The 18,231-nt window shown below is 29.2% G+C and overlaps 1 protein-coding gene across 1 annotated transcript in view; it reads left to right on the top strand.

Annotated features, from left to right (window-relative positions):
* Positions 1-737: 737 nt before the first annotated feature.
* The window catches only part of LOC113375580 (probable G-protein coupled receptor CG31760), a 38,242-nt gene continuing 20,748 nt past the window's right edge, over positions 738-18,231 (top strand). The window contains exons 1-3 of the mRNA XM_026615512.1: positions 738-776; positions 6,070-6,256; positions 10,294-10,498. Of these exons, the coding sequence (XP_026471297.1) occupies positions 738-776; positions 6,070-6,256; positions 10,294-10,498 (431 nt within the window). The remainder of the gene's footprint in view (positions 777-6,069; positions 6,257-10,293; positions 10,499-18,231) is intronic.

Below are 18,231 nucleotides of genomic sequence, written 5' to 3' on the forward strand. Positions count from 1 at the left end.
AGAAAAATTATATATTGCAGAAGAAATAGAGGATGCTTTTTGCGTATTAAACAACGTAAAATGGTTTTGCTGTGTTCGCGCTCTTCACGGGTTGATGTCCCAAGACGTTTTTAATGTTTTATATGGGCACACGACGGGAAACTGGGAAACCATGGCTGATTTCATAACAAATTCGAAGTCATTTAATGTATAAACCCTTTCAATTAATTACTTTTACAATACAATTAAATGTAACAACGATATTATTAGTGATAGTATTAAGAAATTGCTTTTTGTTTCTAGGCGATCTACTGTAAATTTGCGTTGTATAAAAAGTCTAACAGAATAAATTTTCTTGAAAAATTATAAAGATTCAACCTTTTTGGAATATATTAAATTCTTTTCAAATGGATGCTAAATTTGAAAATATGATACTTTTCAAGTACTTCGATCTCAGATGATTAGAAATACAAATCAGCGAGGCTCTCTGGAGAGCAAAAAATGTGTGAGATTACTTCAGGTGTAACACTATTGGGCGCGACTCAAATGATAGATTCTGGAGGTAAAGACTTTCTCATCTGGAAATGGTCAAGTACTCCCGTTTGAATATTCAAGTAGAGGCTCCGGATGGCAAAGCCATCGAGACTACCATCAAAGCTCCAGATGAAGGGTCGCCTTTTGGGTTATCAACGGAAAACCTGGGTAAAAGGCAGAGAGGTTGAAGTGTTTCAAAGGAAAACGTTATGGTCTACTTAAACATGTGGTTGTACAGAGGTGTGAAAGTACCAGGAAAAAGCGTACGTTATCAAACACTGTATAATTGACAAAAGTTGATTCAGAAACAGCATTGAAAATGTTAGGTTTTTTTCAAGTCGGTATAAAGAAATAAATTTGAAGAATGATTTAAAAAAACGTAGATGGCACCTGGAAAGCATTAGACTATATAACTTTAGGTAAAGGTCATGAAAATCTCCACAAAATAACAATATCACGTTTCTATAAATGCTCCTAATCGTCATATGATCCCAAGAAAAAATACAAACTACAGTTTTTCATTGTGGAGAAAGAAACCACATATTTGGGACCAATCACATTGCTTTCTGCTCTATTTTTCTCACCTGTGATAGATTTTCTTGCTTCATAAGTTGACAAGTTAAGTAGACCAGAAGTAATTTCACTAAAAGACAAAGACTGACGCTATCAAACCAGCCACATTTATATATTAAGCTCCAAAGTCTGAAGCATCAGATATATTAACTAATGATTAAAATACTCAACTTGGATCATCAGTTTAGAATTTTTAGAGTAGGCAATTTATGCAACAACCATTTAACGTTCACAACCAAATGGTCTTATTGAATGCACACAACCCTAAAAACTGAGTTTTTCTGAATCTTGGTCTAAAGTTCTACCTTTTGTGCTACTTGGCATCATATATAAAGAAAAAATAAAAAAAAATCTGCTGCAGATTTGATTCACAAAACTACCTTGGGAATACCAAGTTTCTTACTTCCGGAAACATGTAAATTTATTATTATTATTTTTATTAATTTCAGTTCATATTGATTGATTATGTCTTTTATATACACATTTCGGAACAGAAATTCGGAACAGAAAATTAAAGATTTACTTAATGTCTATGTAGGACAGTTGTAAATATATTGTTGAATAAAAAAAAAAAAAAAAAAAAAATATTTTTATTAATAATTATCGTCAGATCATTAAAACTGGTCATAATAACAAAACAAAGGTAAACAATAACAGTTGTAAAGAAATTTTGAATACTGTAGCTTATTTTTAATGTTGATTTTTTTTTTTTTTTAAAAAAAAGTAAAGGTAAAATGCGTTTAAATATGAGGTATTTATACATCCATAAAGGTTTTATGGAGATTATTTAAAATATATACGTTTTGTCTCATGTCTTAGTCTTCATTTCATGGGCAAGTACTAAAAAAATATATTTTTCAATATTTTTCATATATAGTTTTTGGTCATGTATAGGTTTTTAGTATGGTTATATTTATAATATTGAATACTTATATAGAGCAAAAATGTTGTGTCTCCGCCATTGAAATTGTCAATTTCCATGTAATATTATTGTATATGTATGAAAAACATGAGAGTACGATTTATTTTTATACACAAGTATGACCGAGCGTTTACTGAAATGAAAGACGTCATATGCTAACAAGTTTTTTCAAATGGCAGCTTTTTGTTTTATTAATGCAGCGTAGAGAACGACAACTACAATAATAGAAAATTCTGGAATGTATTTGTTTGTGTCACTAGAGATTTCTCGTAAATATTTTCTTTTGGCTTCTTACATTGTTGTCAATGGCACTCAACTATGAATTAGTAGCATTAGTTGCAGAAATAATTCTTTCTTTAAATTTGTTGAAACTACTCAATATTTTTATTCATGATATAAACTAATGTTGCATGTTGCATGGCATCGCGCCTTGAGGTAAACATATTATATTAACATTATTTCATTAAATTGGTCAACGGGCGTATTCTACAAACAATTTACGTATATCTTTACAAGATATGTAAACATATATGCATAAACAAAAACTAATCCAGCCAAAGTAGAATAAAGGCATTCCAGGAACTTCTGAAATAAAACTTTTTTGAAAAAATGATTTTTTGCAAAAATTTAAAATTTTTTGAAAATGTAAAATTTTTCGTAAATTTTGAATTTCTTTGTTTTTTTTAAAAAAAATACTAAAATTCTCAGATTTTTGAAAAATGCTGGATCTGCCTTTCTCTAAAATGTTTTTTAAATAATTCAAATCAATTCATAAAATAAACTTTTAATATTAAAAATCTTGGTATAAAACCCGCAAATAATGAAAGCAATTTCTATAATACAACTGATAATTTGATTTGCATATGAGCAAGGATTTCTTATGACCACAATTTTTTTTCTATTTTTTTTTTTGCATATCCAAACCCGATGAATCTATCTGCCACCTCTAGTCAATTCTTCATTTCGTCAATGCAAGTAAAACGTCTTTTAAATTATTCAAATTCGTTGATCCGTGCTTTCGAAATCGTTGACGAAAAATTATATCCGCACACGTACACACACACAAACACACATCCATTTCTTCTAAGATATGACAAAACGTTAAAATATGCAAAAATTTTAGTTTTTGATTTTTTTTATTGTTTTGCGATTACTATAACTTACCCTACGGAAAGTTAATAAATCGTATACATAACTAGTGGTGCATAGCATCGTAACTTAACGCAAATTGTTGTAACTTCTCGTACCGTGAGAAATGAATATCATCAATAAGCAATAAAAATAGTAATATATTGATTATTATAAGTAATTTGAAATTTTTATAAATACTGCAAATATGTAAGTGCTAATTATTATAACGTCTATCAAAGATTTATAAATGTAATACAAAAGTGAAACATGTTTTATCCTATGCAAATCGTTGAATAAATATATCCTTTTTCACGCTTCTTACATTTATAAATTAGATAGATTTTTCATAAAATATATTCTTATCAAAAGCATTTATTCTATGATAAAAAAATATGTATATAATTATATTTTTGTATTTCTTCGACAAAATTCAAACTACCAATTTAAATATTAATAATTTTAATAATTTTACTTTTATCATATAAAAATTTCACAGCACTATTGATAGATTCGGATAACACCACCTATATTTGACAGGGATAGAGGATAAATTAAAATCGGAATATACTTCAATATTTAGTTAATTAATTAAATGCTTAAATTTTGCAAATAAGAAACGAAACTAGCTGTAAGTGGAATTCTGTCTTGAGGCAATTATGGCATCGTGCCTTAAGGCAAATTGCTGGAACTTCCCGCACCGTAACAAAATGTTCGAGGAATACTGAATGTTTTCAAATAGATTATTATAAATATTGTAACATTGTGTAATATTTATAAGAATTATATAAACCGAATTGCAGAGTTGAAATTATTTGTAAAGTATATTAGAACTATAGTCAGAATTAAAAATAAAATCTGAAATATGTTCGATATACAAAATACTTAAAAAAAAAAAAAAAAAAAAAAAAAAAAAAAAAAAAAAAAAATTGGAACAAAATTTTTTTTTCCAAAATCAATTATTTTGTTAAGACTGTTCATTCAACATTCAACATTTAACATTCTGTTAAATCGGTTGATCCGTGCGCCCTAAAACGTTACTGGAAATTTGTATCCACACATACATACACACACACACACACACATACACACACACATCCATTTTTTCTGAGGTATGCCAAAACGTTCAGAAACCTTCAAAACGTCGAGAAATGTAAAAATTTTCAATTCCGATTTTCGGCCCATTACAATAACTTACCCTACGGGAAGTTAAAAAGTGTACGCAACAGAGCATTACATAATGTTTATAAAGAAATTACATCTTATCATAAATAGAAGTTTTCACGGTAAATAAAAAGAAATATTCGTTCTGTAAGTGTCCAAATCATTAACCGTTTTTCCCTAAGGGCTATCTATCTATCTGCGTTCGTCTGCCAGATCAGTCTCGGCCATTTTGGGCTGGTGGAAAACCGGATAAAGGAAACCGGATACAAAAGTCGCAATTCCGATTTACGACCAACTCCATAAAATGTTATTACTTTCTAGTATCTACTCTACGACGAAGAATGCCCGAGATACAGTTATTAGATTGTAGATTTCTTAGACGCAGCAGGAAATATGTGTATTTAAAAGGGTTTCGTACCTAAAGGGTAGGAATGACCTATTTGCGTTGGTTTTCGTTTTTGCTGTCGCGATAGTAGAATTTTATTATTTTTTAATGTGTCATTAATGTGCAACTGTTATGAATTATTCTGAGCAATAAATGTGAGAATAAGCAGTGCAGATATTTTTATCGTTGATTTTTTTAAACAAAATAAACTTCATAAAAATGTAAGGTTTTTGTTTAAATAAGCTGTTTTTTCATAATACTTATGAAAAAAATGCAGATCTCATCAACGGCGATCTTTTAAATTCAACTAAGTCGTAAAATATAAAGTGGGATAGATTTTGAAGGTCGGCGGATAAAAGGGTCTACCACCATTGTCTCAAAACAAGTAAAGAATATATAATTATTTAACGATACTAATCAAAGTAGAAGGCAAAGTATGTACAACTAACTATCCATAGTCTTAAATCTTACTTCTTCTGTATCAGGAACTAAACGGTCATGTATCAATACTTATAACAAAAAAACTTTATCCGATTTGAGCTTTTTTATTTATTTCATGATACCTGAATATAATTTTAATTATACGCTATTTAATTGTTTTATAAGATGCATTGTTATTCTTAAGTTATATTTAACATATTTTATATACCAGCTTTTATTAAATTTTCTTTTAAAAAAAACGGCTTAAACTTTTACACTATTGCAACTACGAGGATAATTTCTTCTGACGATTATCCATACGAAGGTTGTTTATAATCTTAGTTAAAAATGTACCAACAAAAATGTAGTAGTTCATATAAAATTTGTTTCACTTTATTTGTAATTAATAAAGAATAAGTCTGATTATGATAAACAGAAATACCTAACAAACAGGATTTGTTATAGTAGTGAAAAATTTGATGAAGATTTTTGTTTAATATGTTTAATGATATATGTTTACATTTTTTTTTTATTTTGTTCAGCTTAATAAACTGCATCGCATTGATTTCATAATAAAGCTATCATTTCGTAAAACCTCTGAGATTATCAATAAATAGTGGACAGTTTGCACCCTGTCTGACCTTTTTTATCACGCCTATTGGGGAAAAGAAAAGGGACTTTTACTGAACATAGTTTGATATTTGCTTTTCCGATATGTGTTATATGTTGTATATATATATATATATATATATATATATATATATATATATATATGTGTATATATATACTATTCTTTAAAAATGTAGGTATGAAAGTAAACTATCATTGAACTATATAAAATGCCTTAAATAAAGTTTTATTTTAGCTTCAACCTTTATTATTTGTTATATAGTGAATTATGTAAATAGGTTGTCGACGTAACAATTGTACGAATAACGTCCTAAATCAAAGATTTTTTTTTCAGGATAAAGTTGAGGCCTCGTTATCTGCGGTGCATCAGATATCGTCCGAAAGCCTCGGTTCTATATGCCTCACCAGGCGCTATAAGTCCCTTCAGGTACCAATCGCTACCGATAGATACGACAGCACCAGGCAGAAGGCCGATATGGCTGCCAAGATACTGCAGAACGTGGGATTTCGCAATAATAAAGGTAACTATAAAATCTGTTGTTCGCAGCAACCGCATACAATTTTTTTTCTAGCAACCCCTGCCCCCTATAATTTTAACTATTTGAACAGTTTATTATTAAAATTGTATAAATATTTAGGTTTTTTTATTAGATTTTTAATCATTCTGGATACTAAATCCACAAAAAATTATAATCCAAAAGCGTAAAAAATACATTGATTATAGAAAATCGAGGCGATTTGCGGGTTGAAAATAATCAGATATTTTTAAATGTTCTATTATTTCTAACGTATGTGTAATATTAATATTTGGGGTTTGAAACATTTTACTTATTTATTATGCGATTTATTCTATTGAGCTAATCATACCAAGAGAGCAAAACAAACTAACCTCATTTTTATACATAACACTCGTATTTCATGTTGGATTTTAAAAATTTTAATTCAAAATAATTTTTCATTATTTACAATATCCAGAAGTGCATCGTAAACTTCTCCTTATTGATATCGTAAGAAGCGAATTGTATTCACCTTTAATTTCCTCACCACATTCAGAGTATTATATCGTTGTTTTAAAGTTAAAATTTTAACGTATTTTAAAAATATTGTCCAGAAGTTAGTAAAAGGTGCAAAGGAATTACATATTTCTTAAACTATATTTAAAAAAACTAATTATTTTTGTATCTGTATTATTTCTGCATAGTTAATCATTAAGTTTAGGGTATAGGCACCACTAGGTATAAAAATGTCAACAATTTTTGATTCAAAGTAAATTATGCTTCCATTTTTTGTATTTGCACCACTTTCATAACCCTAACTACGCATGTCTTGAACGTCCAAAGTTCATCAGATGCGAAAACATTTGCAATAAAAACAAAAGTTTTTAATTCAATTTCTCGGAATAAATAAGCCAATTTCTAGGCACTGACTCTCCATTTTCCATTTTTTTCTGTTATAATCTTTATCCATTTTTAAACAATTTACGTTTCAACTAAATCAATAATTGACTAATTTGCAAAGTTATCAATAGGTTAATTGTTCCTATTGATATCACATTGCAAACTATATATGCTTTTTGTGTCTCCGTATCCATAGTTAAATTAGATTTTTGATTATAATATATCAAGTTTTCTTGATTTTATATTTAAAAAAAAATGTAAATAATATATTATAAATTTCATTTCCGAATCTCGTGTTGGCGCCCCCTAAGGCGCAAAATCCATTGTTTCTTCCGTCAATACAAATGAATCAAAATAAATTATTCAGATTGAACGCTCCGTTCTCTCTGAAACTAATTTGTCATCTTTGTACTTTTTGCCTCGTATCTTCGAAACCGCTGCACCTGCCTTTTCCAACAACTAATTACCAAGTCTCTTCATCAATATAAGTTGAATGTTTTTTTAATCATTCAAATCGGATGCACTGTGCTCTCAAAAACTTGATTTTTAAATTCTGCACTCTTTGCTTTGTACTTCCAAAATGGCTAGAATCGTCTTTGCCAAAAACTAATCACCACAATAGGAATCGAATGATTATTGAATTATTAAGATTGGTTGAGCAGTGCTCCCGAGAAAATCGAAAAGTTGTATTCATACATATATAAATACTACATACAAACATACGCACACACATATTTGTTCTGAGGTATGCTAAAATGTTCAGAAACCCCTAAATCGTAAAGATATGCAAAAATTTTCAACCTATTTTTGGACGATTACTATAACTTACCCTATGGAAAGTTAATAACATGCAGTATAATCTGCCACTTAAATTTTTAAAGACCGAGTAATTTGACTGTGCAAAGTTTGTATAATTTGGTTTGAAATTCATGCAAATGTAATGTGTGAACATGTTTGCATTTGAATATGTTTGAAATGAAATTACTGCTGTATTCTACAAAAAAGCTCAATAGATCATTTAAGTAAAACTCAATAGTTATTTAAGGTACAAAAGGCCAGAAAAGGGACGAAAATTGTAATATTTTAAGTATTATGCAGAAAAATTAATAAATAGGAGAATCTTGTCATATTTTTTCATTTATTTTTTTTTTAATTTTAAATCAGTTGATCCTCAATTTGGACTTCAGGATTCGTGTTCAGCGGTAAAAGATATATTGGAAAGTATATGCCGCATACCTATTAGAGACAACCTTTTTTTGGGGATCTGTGTAATTTTGCTGTTGCAAACTAGAATGATTGAATATAATAATAACTGTTTTAATTAAAGTATTTCTGATATAAATTTTTGCATTATTTATGACCTTAACTCTAAAGTAATGCATAGAATAAGTTTTTGTAATAAGTAAGAATAATTTAAATTTTTGTAAATAATTTTAATAATTTGTGAGTAGATTTTTTTAAATATAATAAATCACTCAATTCTCTTACTTATTTTGTAAATTAACACTATTCCTACCGGGACCGGTCCAATGACCGTTTTTAATTTTTCGATGAGTATTTTTCATATCAAACGTAATTGAATCGTCATCAAACTTTTTGACTTTTTCTAATATGTAAGAATGTAACATTTTTCAATGTTAATTTGTTTTTTCAATTTTTATTTTTGGAAGGGTATCTCTTACCTACCGCGACCGGTCATTTGACCGGTAGTAGGAAAGACGATGTTCGGACGGCATTTTTTGTTGTAATTGTTAAGAATATTATCAAACTTACTAGAAAATGTAAATGCAGAGGTATTTATAGTGGTAAAAACAGCCTTCTGCAAATTTATATGCATTTTTTTCAATTTTGTATGCACGCAGCGCACATGAGGCAAGGAGTATAAATATTGCACTTCTACGGTATAAAATGTGGGTTTTTCATTTTTGTTCAATTTGTATGTGTAGACAGATTATTACGAAGAAATCCAAACAACAAATTGATAGGTTTTGTTTTGAATCCAAAGGTTGGTTCAACTTCATTACCAGCAATCAAAATTGTTATAAAAGACCACGTATTACTATCGACAAATATATATTTTCAATAAAGGTAAGGTGTAAATTTATTCAACACATGATCAATAATATAAGGAAAACGTAGTATAACTATAATAAATTTTAGTAACCTTTCAATATACGATATAAATATAATTATGCCCAACAAATCGCACAAATGGGGTGTAAAATTTTGATAACCATCCAGTATACGTAGCAAACTAAGAAATTCTTTGTGATGGTAGGTACAATTGAAGCAATACAACAGCTACAGATACTGGTAGAAATAAAAATCAAGGACTTCATCACTCAAATAATATTGAAAGCCAAGAAAGAAGATTCTAATTTTCACTTACATACACATATGTTGAAAAAATTGCACTGATATGAGAGTCAATTCAATTGGTATTAGCGCCGCGTTTGGTGTAGATGTCATTCATAAAATAGTGAGAAATCATTTGGCAAATATGAATTTTAGAAAGAATTTATGGAGGATTTACATTACTTTGGATTTATTCAGGATAAATCCATAGTTGTCACATAAAGAAATTACGGAAAGACAATGTACAAGGCAGGAACTTTTTATTCCAATTAACTTGCCGTATAGTTCCAACAAGAATTCAGAAAAAAATCAACCAAGTACAAGTACAAAACAGATTCCCTAAAAAAATATTTTAGATAATGTTTTAGAAAGATGACAGGGCAAACAAAATCAGCCAAAAACGTAAAAAAATGCGTGTGCAGAAAATACACTATAAGAAAAAAAAATCGTAAAAAATTGATAAAACATAATAAAATGTAGATTTCGCATTCTAAAATAAAAGAAATATTTTTTATTTGTATTTCTAAACTCTTAAGCTAGCATTAGCCTTTCATTCAATACTGAAAAATATAGATTTTGCATGACCGGTCGTTTGGCCGGTCGCGGTAGGAATAGCAAACATGTCGGTAGGAATAGTGTTAAATACTCACAATCAGTACACACACACAATATCATTTTTGTGGAAAATCTATCAATAAGACAATATAAAATAATTTTGGAATGTTAAGATATTAATAAAAAAAATATTTTGGGTTAATTTGTGATTTATCAGCTCGCTATAAGTAATTTGAATCATTCCATTGCAGATGTTTCCGACAGTGTAGCGCGAAATCTTCTAAGATCGGAGCCGCGTGTTGTGGGCTCTAGAGTTTTAACTACAAACGCTAGTAGCGGTCAACTGACCGCAGTTTACTGGTGGACAAAACCGCCTGATGAACAAGATTTAGGTAGAAAGAAAAATATTAGTAAAGAAACGCAGATACGAAAGGGATTGAATTCTGAATACCCTTGGTAAGTCCGATTTTGTTATCATAAAGAAGAATAAATTTGTAAAGAAATGAATTTATAACATTTTATCATTTAAATCTTCTACTATATAATATTCATATTGTTTTATTTTAAAACTATATTGTGATATTTGCCTATATAACATATATTGTTAAGATAATTGACATCAATAGAATCAATAGTATAGGTGGCCTATTATCAACAAAATTAAGTTGCAACTCAAGATTCCAGTGGCATACAAGATTTTTTTTCTGAACATCAGAAAGTAGACCTACATGCTCTTATGATTATACTTTTTAACTACATATCTTTTTGAGAAAACAACCTAATCTATGTTTTTAGAGTTTTACCAATAATAATAATATATTTTTAACTTAACACAAAAATCTATATTATCAAGTAAAAATAGATACGGCTTGTTAAGTTGTCTGAAACGCAAATTAATGGACCGATTCTGCCGTATAACAGATTAATGTTATGGAAAGGCTATGTTATGAAGAACTTTCCATACTATTTCGTTCTAAATATTGATAAAAACCATGTAGTTACTGTGCAGTCAGGCATATTTCTCAGGCTGTCAGAACCTTACTTAGAAATCGCATAAATATCAAGAAAACAATCTTAGATAACAGGGTCTTTCTGACGCAGCTTCATAACATACGAGTGACATTGTAGTTTATGTGTAAAACGCGTGAAGGCACAGCAAAAACGTGACATGTTGACAGTATTCAGTATGATTCAGTACTATAATGTATGAAAGTTAGAGCGTAACATGGCCTTGCTATAAATTGGTCTGTTGTGGAGCAGAATCGGCCCATAAACCTGGGACTTCAGAAGTACGAAACTATGCTATTACCTCTGCGCTATAAACTCATTGTACAAAAATTTGAGATTTTGCATTTTTATTCAAGGGTTTTCAACGTTTTTCAACAAAATGAAGATTATCAATTCAACCAGTTAAAATTTTAGCTGTGTACGTTGGCTCGTTTTTGATTATTATCAATGCAACCAGTTTAGATGTTGACTGTCTACGTTGGCTGTCTCATGAGAAGTGTGAAAATGCTCTCGTTGCCTTCATGGCTTTACTTTACAGTAATATACAAGTTCCATAAACCAGTTTTTTGAGCTTTTGAATTTCATATGCAGATTTCTATTGCATACGAAAACTATTTTTATATTGAAAAATAGTTAGAGAAGTGAAAAAGCATAATTTCCACAACCAACACACCAACCGTGGGATAAATATTGCACCTACATACCAGAGAGAAAAATGCTCTATGTCTCTTGTTTTATGTAAACAATAATAGAATTAATGTTTTTAAGATTCATTAACAAAATGATGAAAGTTTTTTTTTAGTTTTAATTTTCGGTACGTGAAGTTCCAGCAATTTGCCTTAAGGCATGATGCCATGCATCACTACTTTGATAGTATTCGATTGAAGTACAGACTTTTTACGCATTAGTGGAGAAAATTATCAAATCAAAGAGGACTTTAATTCATATTGTGGATGCAACGTCGAAAGTTGTTCAAAATATAATAATCCTACAGTTATGTAGGATAATAAATACGATAGTTGCGAGAAATATGCAGGTTATTAGATTTCGTGGAAATTGAATGTAATTGCTTTATATCAAGGGCGAGCAACCTTTTTCATCCACGGGCCAATTTCAATTTTAAAATTTCATGGCGGGCCGCACGGATTTAATATATACTAGCTGACCCGGCAAACGTTTTGCCTCAGGAAATATTTTTAGAAAATCATTAGTATAAAAAATGGCTTACTAATTCTGAATGTACAAATATGTAGTATATAAATTGAAGGGACAGCTAACACAAAAACACATTGATAATTTACCCAATGCAACGCTAGAATACTAACATCCATATTTGTATTATGTTATGCTATGCTCAGCGAAACCAGTAAGCAGTAGCGGCGCGAGGCGTCGGCGGTGTCGGCGGCCGCCGACGGCCTCGCGCCTGGGGGGGCCTCGCAAGAGGCCCCGGAAAAATTTTAATTATTTAAAATTTAGTTAATTTTCATACGGATGTGCGAGTAAAAAAGGTGATTAGTGGTTTACAGGCACTATCATTTTACTCTTTTATCTTTTATGGACATTATCTAATATCGTCTGTCAACACTATAGATTATTAAATCTAAACAACTTTGCGCAAGCTAATTCTCTGGTTGTTTATATTTGTGTATTTCTTATGGGAGCACTATGTAAATCATCGAAACAGTAATTAAATATTCGAGGAATAAAAATTTATCAGTGAGAAATAACAATGAGATAATAGCAAAATCTGTTAATTTGAAACTAATCATTGTTTCACACCGTCAACACAAGCAATATATTTTTTTAAACATTCTATTGGGATGATCAGTTCTTTCAAATAAAATTGATAACCCTTTAAACTTTTTTTGTATCTCCAAAACCGCTAAACCTGCCTTTGACAATTTATCAACACAAATCGAATGTTTTTTAAATCCTTTAAATCGGTTGATCGGCTCTGATGTCGTCGACAAAAAATTAAAGCGTCTTAAAAAAACGACATTTTGACATTTTTGAACCAATTTTAAAAATTCAAAAACGGATCGAAAGTTTTCAGTTGGCGATCGTCCTGAATTGTTTTTCGTCAAGATCGACCGCACAGTTTCTTCGTAATTTATTGTAAAAATCTTTTTTCAAAAACTTGTTAGTTTCATCTAACATAAATTTTATGGAACTACGATAAATGATTAATTACAAAAACTCATTAAATTTTAGAATAATGGGACGAGCTTTTAGACCATGTGTACCTACTATGTGATGTGCGGATTTGTGCACTCAAATTAGTATGAACATAGATTTTTTAAATCTAATTAACCACTTGCAGATTGCAAAATTTTGTCTAATTAGTTATTAAGTCGGTGATTTCCAACCATTTTTTATTCATAATGATCGAAAAAACATAAAATTTACTAATCAAATGGTTGGGCAAAGGGAAACTTTTTTGCGATAATTATTTAATTTTAGTGCTTTTTAATAGCTGGAGAACAAACCATTTTTGCCGAAGAGTTTGTTTATTTTAACTTGTGTAATGTCTATTTCAATTGGTGTATTTATCTGATTAAAAATAAATCTCATATACAGTTATAGTAATCGCAAAAAAATCTAAAACAAAAAATTTTATATATCTTCAAAGATTTCTGAACATTTTGGCAAATTTTCGTCGGCGATTTTGCGAACATGGATCAACCAATTTGAAAAATTCAGAAAACATTTGTCATGTATTGAAGGTAAGAAGACGTGCTGATTTCGAAGCCGTTTCGAATATACGGGGCAAAAAGTGCCACCCTGATTACATTTTTAGGAAGGCAGGTCTAGCGGTTTTGGAAATCCAGTAAAAAAGCACAACAAAAGCCATTTGGCATATGCACATCAAATTATCAGATATTTTATAAAGATTTTAATTAATAGTGAGTTGTTAGACTGCAACGCGCCGTTTACGCACTTCGATATTTCGTCTCTAAGCAGCTAACGCAACGTGATTGCTTTGAAAAAAAGTTCGAAATTTTCAACAAAATATTTCAAATTAAAAAAAGTCAATTTCTTTCACTTTTCAAATTTTTTAAAAGCTTTTTAAAAATTTAAATTACGGCACGAAAAGTTTCAGCAATTTGCCTTTAGGCACGATGCCATGTACCACTAGTCAACTTGCAACTGGCAAAAAAGGGGGGCCTCGCAAACGAATTTCGCCGACGCCCACGAATGATCTAGCGCCGCCACTGCCAGTAAGATTTCAATAATTTTAAAAAAAATCTATCTTTTTTTAAAAACAGTTTTATCTTCAGATTTTAATATCGAATTTCTAACTTTTTTTTTGCTAAACTTGCTTCTTCTGCAAGACATTCAAAATTTGTGTACTTTTTATACACATCGTGAAATATTTGTACAATAGGATAACAGTTAACAGAAAATCAGTTAGTTTTATCGGAGGTAACCATTTCGTTGCCAATATCTATGAATCGTTTTTAAAATTTTGCAATGAATAGAGTGGATAAATTTAAGCTTTTCTATAAGCTCAGAAAAATCTTGATCGAATTTCAATTAAAAACAAAAAAGAATCATTGTTAATTGATCGATTATCGAGCTAAAATGACTATTATGAAATAAGAGAGTGAAATTTGGAGTTGTATATAGTTTTCCATTTCGCATTAAAAAAAATTAAATTAAAGAATAAAATTTAAAAAAAATTGTTACGTTTGTACAACTCATAAAAAAATAAATTGCTTTTTATTTTTGAATAAAATTTAAAATTTTCCATAAACTCAAAAGTTTGAACTAAAATTAAGTCAAAAAGATTCATTGACTGAGCGCGAGAATAATGTAAATGCAACAAAATTACAAAATTGCAACAAGAAAAGAATAAATATACAAAAATAGAAAAGTATATATTTTATATAATTACGAGTGTATATTATAAGTGTATATAAATATTAATACAAAATAAAAACAATAGTTAAATACAAAAACTAATTTACTTGAAAACTTTAATGAGAAATTTGCCACTGCTTTTTCATATATGCTTAAAATCAGCCGTTTTTCTTCATTTTATTTTTTTGAATGAGGAAAGTAGCAACGCGTATGCAGCTTTGATGTTTCACTCAATCTTGATCGATGGAAATTTTTTATGAATTTTATGGTTGAAATTAACAAAGGATCCACAAAAAGTTGTCTGGATTGGGTGTGTGACATATGTTTTCTCATGTACCTTTTGTACCGCTGAAGATAAATCTATAGCCAAAATTGGGACGCAAAATATTTAAAAACTGGTACAATAATCTATAAATTTTCCTAAATGAATTATTTTCCAGCGACTTTTCTTTTGTGGACCTGTGTAATTATTTGTACACATACGTACTTCCAAAATAATAATTTATCATATTTTTGTTTGTTTTTTTTTTTTTAAAGCAAAGATTTCTGAGAGCTGACCTGAGTTTTATAAAAAAAAATCGATTTTTACAAAAAAAAATACATTTTTTAATCTGTATAATTTTGTATGCTGATCACTTTCTGTGGTGGTTTCATAAAGTGTACCTACATCGATGTTAAATGGCAAAGAAAACAGCTGTCCTGCTAGCTTTGAACATTTGGAATCACAATTAAAATTTGTTCACGTTTCTTCTAAATACGGAAAGTGAAACCCAAGATTCTGCAGAAGCTATTATTCTTCACTACCTAAATCGCGAAAGTACTACAATTATTCTTTCATATCCAAAACAATTGTAGTTTTGCCATTTGGGTCATATACTTCTTTAAGCATTGCATTACTATTGAGATAACGAATTTTGGTATTAAAAAGCACATCGCCATGAACACGCTTTAAATTCTTCAGGAATTCTTTAAATTTACCATAATTTAACCCTCGCGACTTTATAAAATTTACTTATTTAATTATTTTAAATTTGGAAATGCGTTATTGCTATGTTCTTGGACAAGTTCTCAATTTTTCTTGCAATATTGTTAAACTGACAAAAAAATTAGCCTTTACAGCCGTATTTGATAAATTATCTAGAAAAATAATCTCTAGTTTATAAACGCTTGGCGGGCCGCAGAAAAACACACGGCGGGCCGCGGGTTGCTCATCCTTGCTTTATATAATCCCAAATAGAGCCATCCACGTAAAGTTTATGAATATATGTACAAGTATATGCAAATAGAAATAAATATCACGCATATATGCATATATATATATATATATATATATATATATAAAGCAATATATATATATATATATATATATATATATATATATATATATATATATTGATACAGGTAATTAATTCTGTTTTTTGCGTAACATTTTTTCAAAACTTATTTATTTATTATATATATATATATATATATATATATATATATATATGTTTGTGTGTGTATGTGTGTTTATATACATATTGTAGAATGTGAATTGCAGAAATTATATTTCAATATTGAGCCAACTAACTTGTATTTTAAAAGTTATTGCGACCTCTCTCAAGCTAGCAAGACCAAATTAGCAAAATCGATCCGGACCTGTTGTATTATTCAGTACTTATTTTGTACTAATTTGTACCAAAAAAAAATTGTACGGCGTACCGTTTAAAAAACACGCTTTAATATTAAGCTAGCAAGACCACTTTTTGTTTTGGAAGAAAATAAATAAAATAAAAGAGAAATTGATTAAAAATTATATTATTATATTAATTATTATTATATTAATTATTAATTATATTAATAAAAAAATTAAACCAAAAAAACAAATAACCAAATCATCCCCAAAATAATGATAAGGCATTTAGTACGGAAAAAATTAAATTGAACAAGAATAATCAAATTATATCAACACATTATAAGCAATTTACTATTTATTTCTAAATTATTTAATTTCAGATTTTGTACTCTTACCCTTACGTTTCCAATCATCCCCAAATTGTACTTACGTCTATGTTGTACGTTGAATCATTTTCAACGTACAAGTTTAAAGTATAGAAAAAATAATTGAACGAGCATAACCAAATGAAACTAATGCAGTAAAAACATTATAATATCTAGTATTCAAATAGAGAATTTTAGATTTTATATCTCTACCCTTACCTCATTAATCAATCCCTAATTGTATTTACTCCCATGTTGGAGCGTTTTCAACGTACAAGTTCGAAGTATAGAGAAAAATAAATTCAACGTGCGAGATCAAATGAAACTAATGCACTAGAAACAATATAATATTCAGTATTTAAGTAGAGAATTTTAGATTTTGTACCTCTGCTCTTCCCTCATTAATCAACCCCAAATTGTATTTACACTCATGTTGGGTCATTTTCAACGTACAAGATCATAGTATTGAAAAAAAAAATTCAACGAGCAGAATCAAATAAAACTAATGTAATATGAGTAAATAGCATCATGAGCATAAGACGCTCTTGATATATCTTTCAAAAATACATTAATAAAGCAAATAATAAAAAAATTATATACTTCAAAAATATTTTTTAATTGGTTTGTTGCTTTTTCGAAAATATTAATAATGAAGGAGCGATCGTCACATTGTTTTTAATTTTTATCTCTAGTTTGTTTAAATCATCATACTTCAGCTGGTGCCTCTTAAACACATTCCAGTATATTGGCCAGTTGTGCTTCTACTAACACTTTTGTATGATACAATTCCTATTAATTATTATACAGATTAATAAAATGTTTCTTGATGTCTTTGATGCAAGTTTTTTGAACAACTTTACTCGTTGAGTAAAGGTAAAAAACTATTGTATCACCTGAAAAGAGGGCAAGTTTTAATATCAAGCAATGATGTAGTTTCATGATAAAATTGTTCTCTGCATATTTATCTTTAAAAAATATTTAATTATTGATTTATATTACTAAAAAAATTTTGAATAACTCACCTGTTTCGGAAATCACTTGTCCCTAAACAGATATCCCGAATGCATGGACGTTCATTGAGATTTATTATTTCTGTGATTATTTGATCAAAATCATCGGTTTTTTTAGTATTTTCGAATGAAATAACTGGTCATTTCTTATGCCGCGGAAGTACAAGAAAAATTTAAAATAGCAGATTCGGTAAAGCGTGGAGTTTCATGTAAAAGAACACCCGCTAAATGTCCGACATTAGTTTCGCAGTTGCTCTATATCGCCCGCTGCCTATATGAAGTTTGGGTAATACCATTTGATATTACATCAATAATTAACTTAAATAAGGC

This window comes from Ctenocephalides felis, unplaced genomic scaffold, assembly GCF_003426905.1.
Source record: "Ctenocephalides felis isolate EL2017-DRISC unplaced genomic scaffold, ASM342690v1 CF-g0.4_SCAFFOLD_01886, whole genome shotgun sequence".
Lineage (NCBI taxonomy): Eukaryota > Metazoa > Arthropoda > Insecta > Siphonaptera > Pulicidae > Ctenocephalides > Ctenocephalides felis.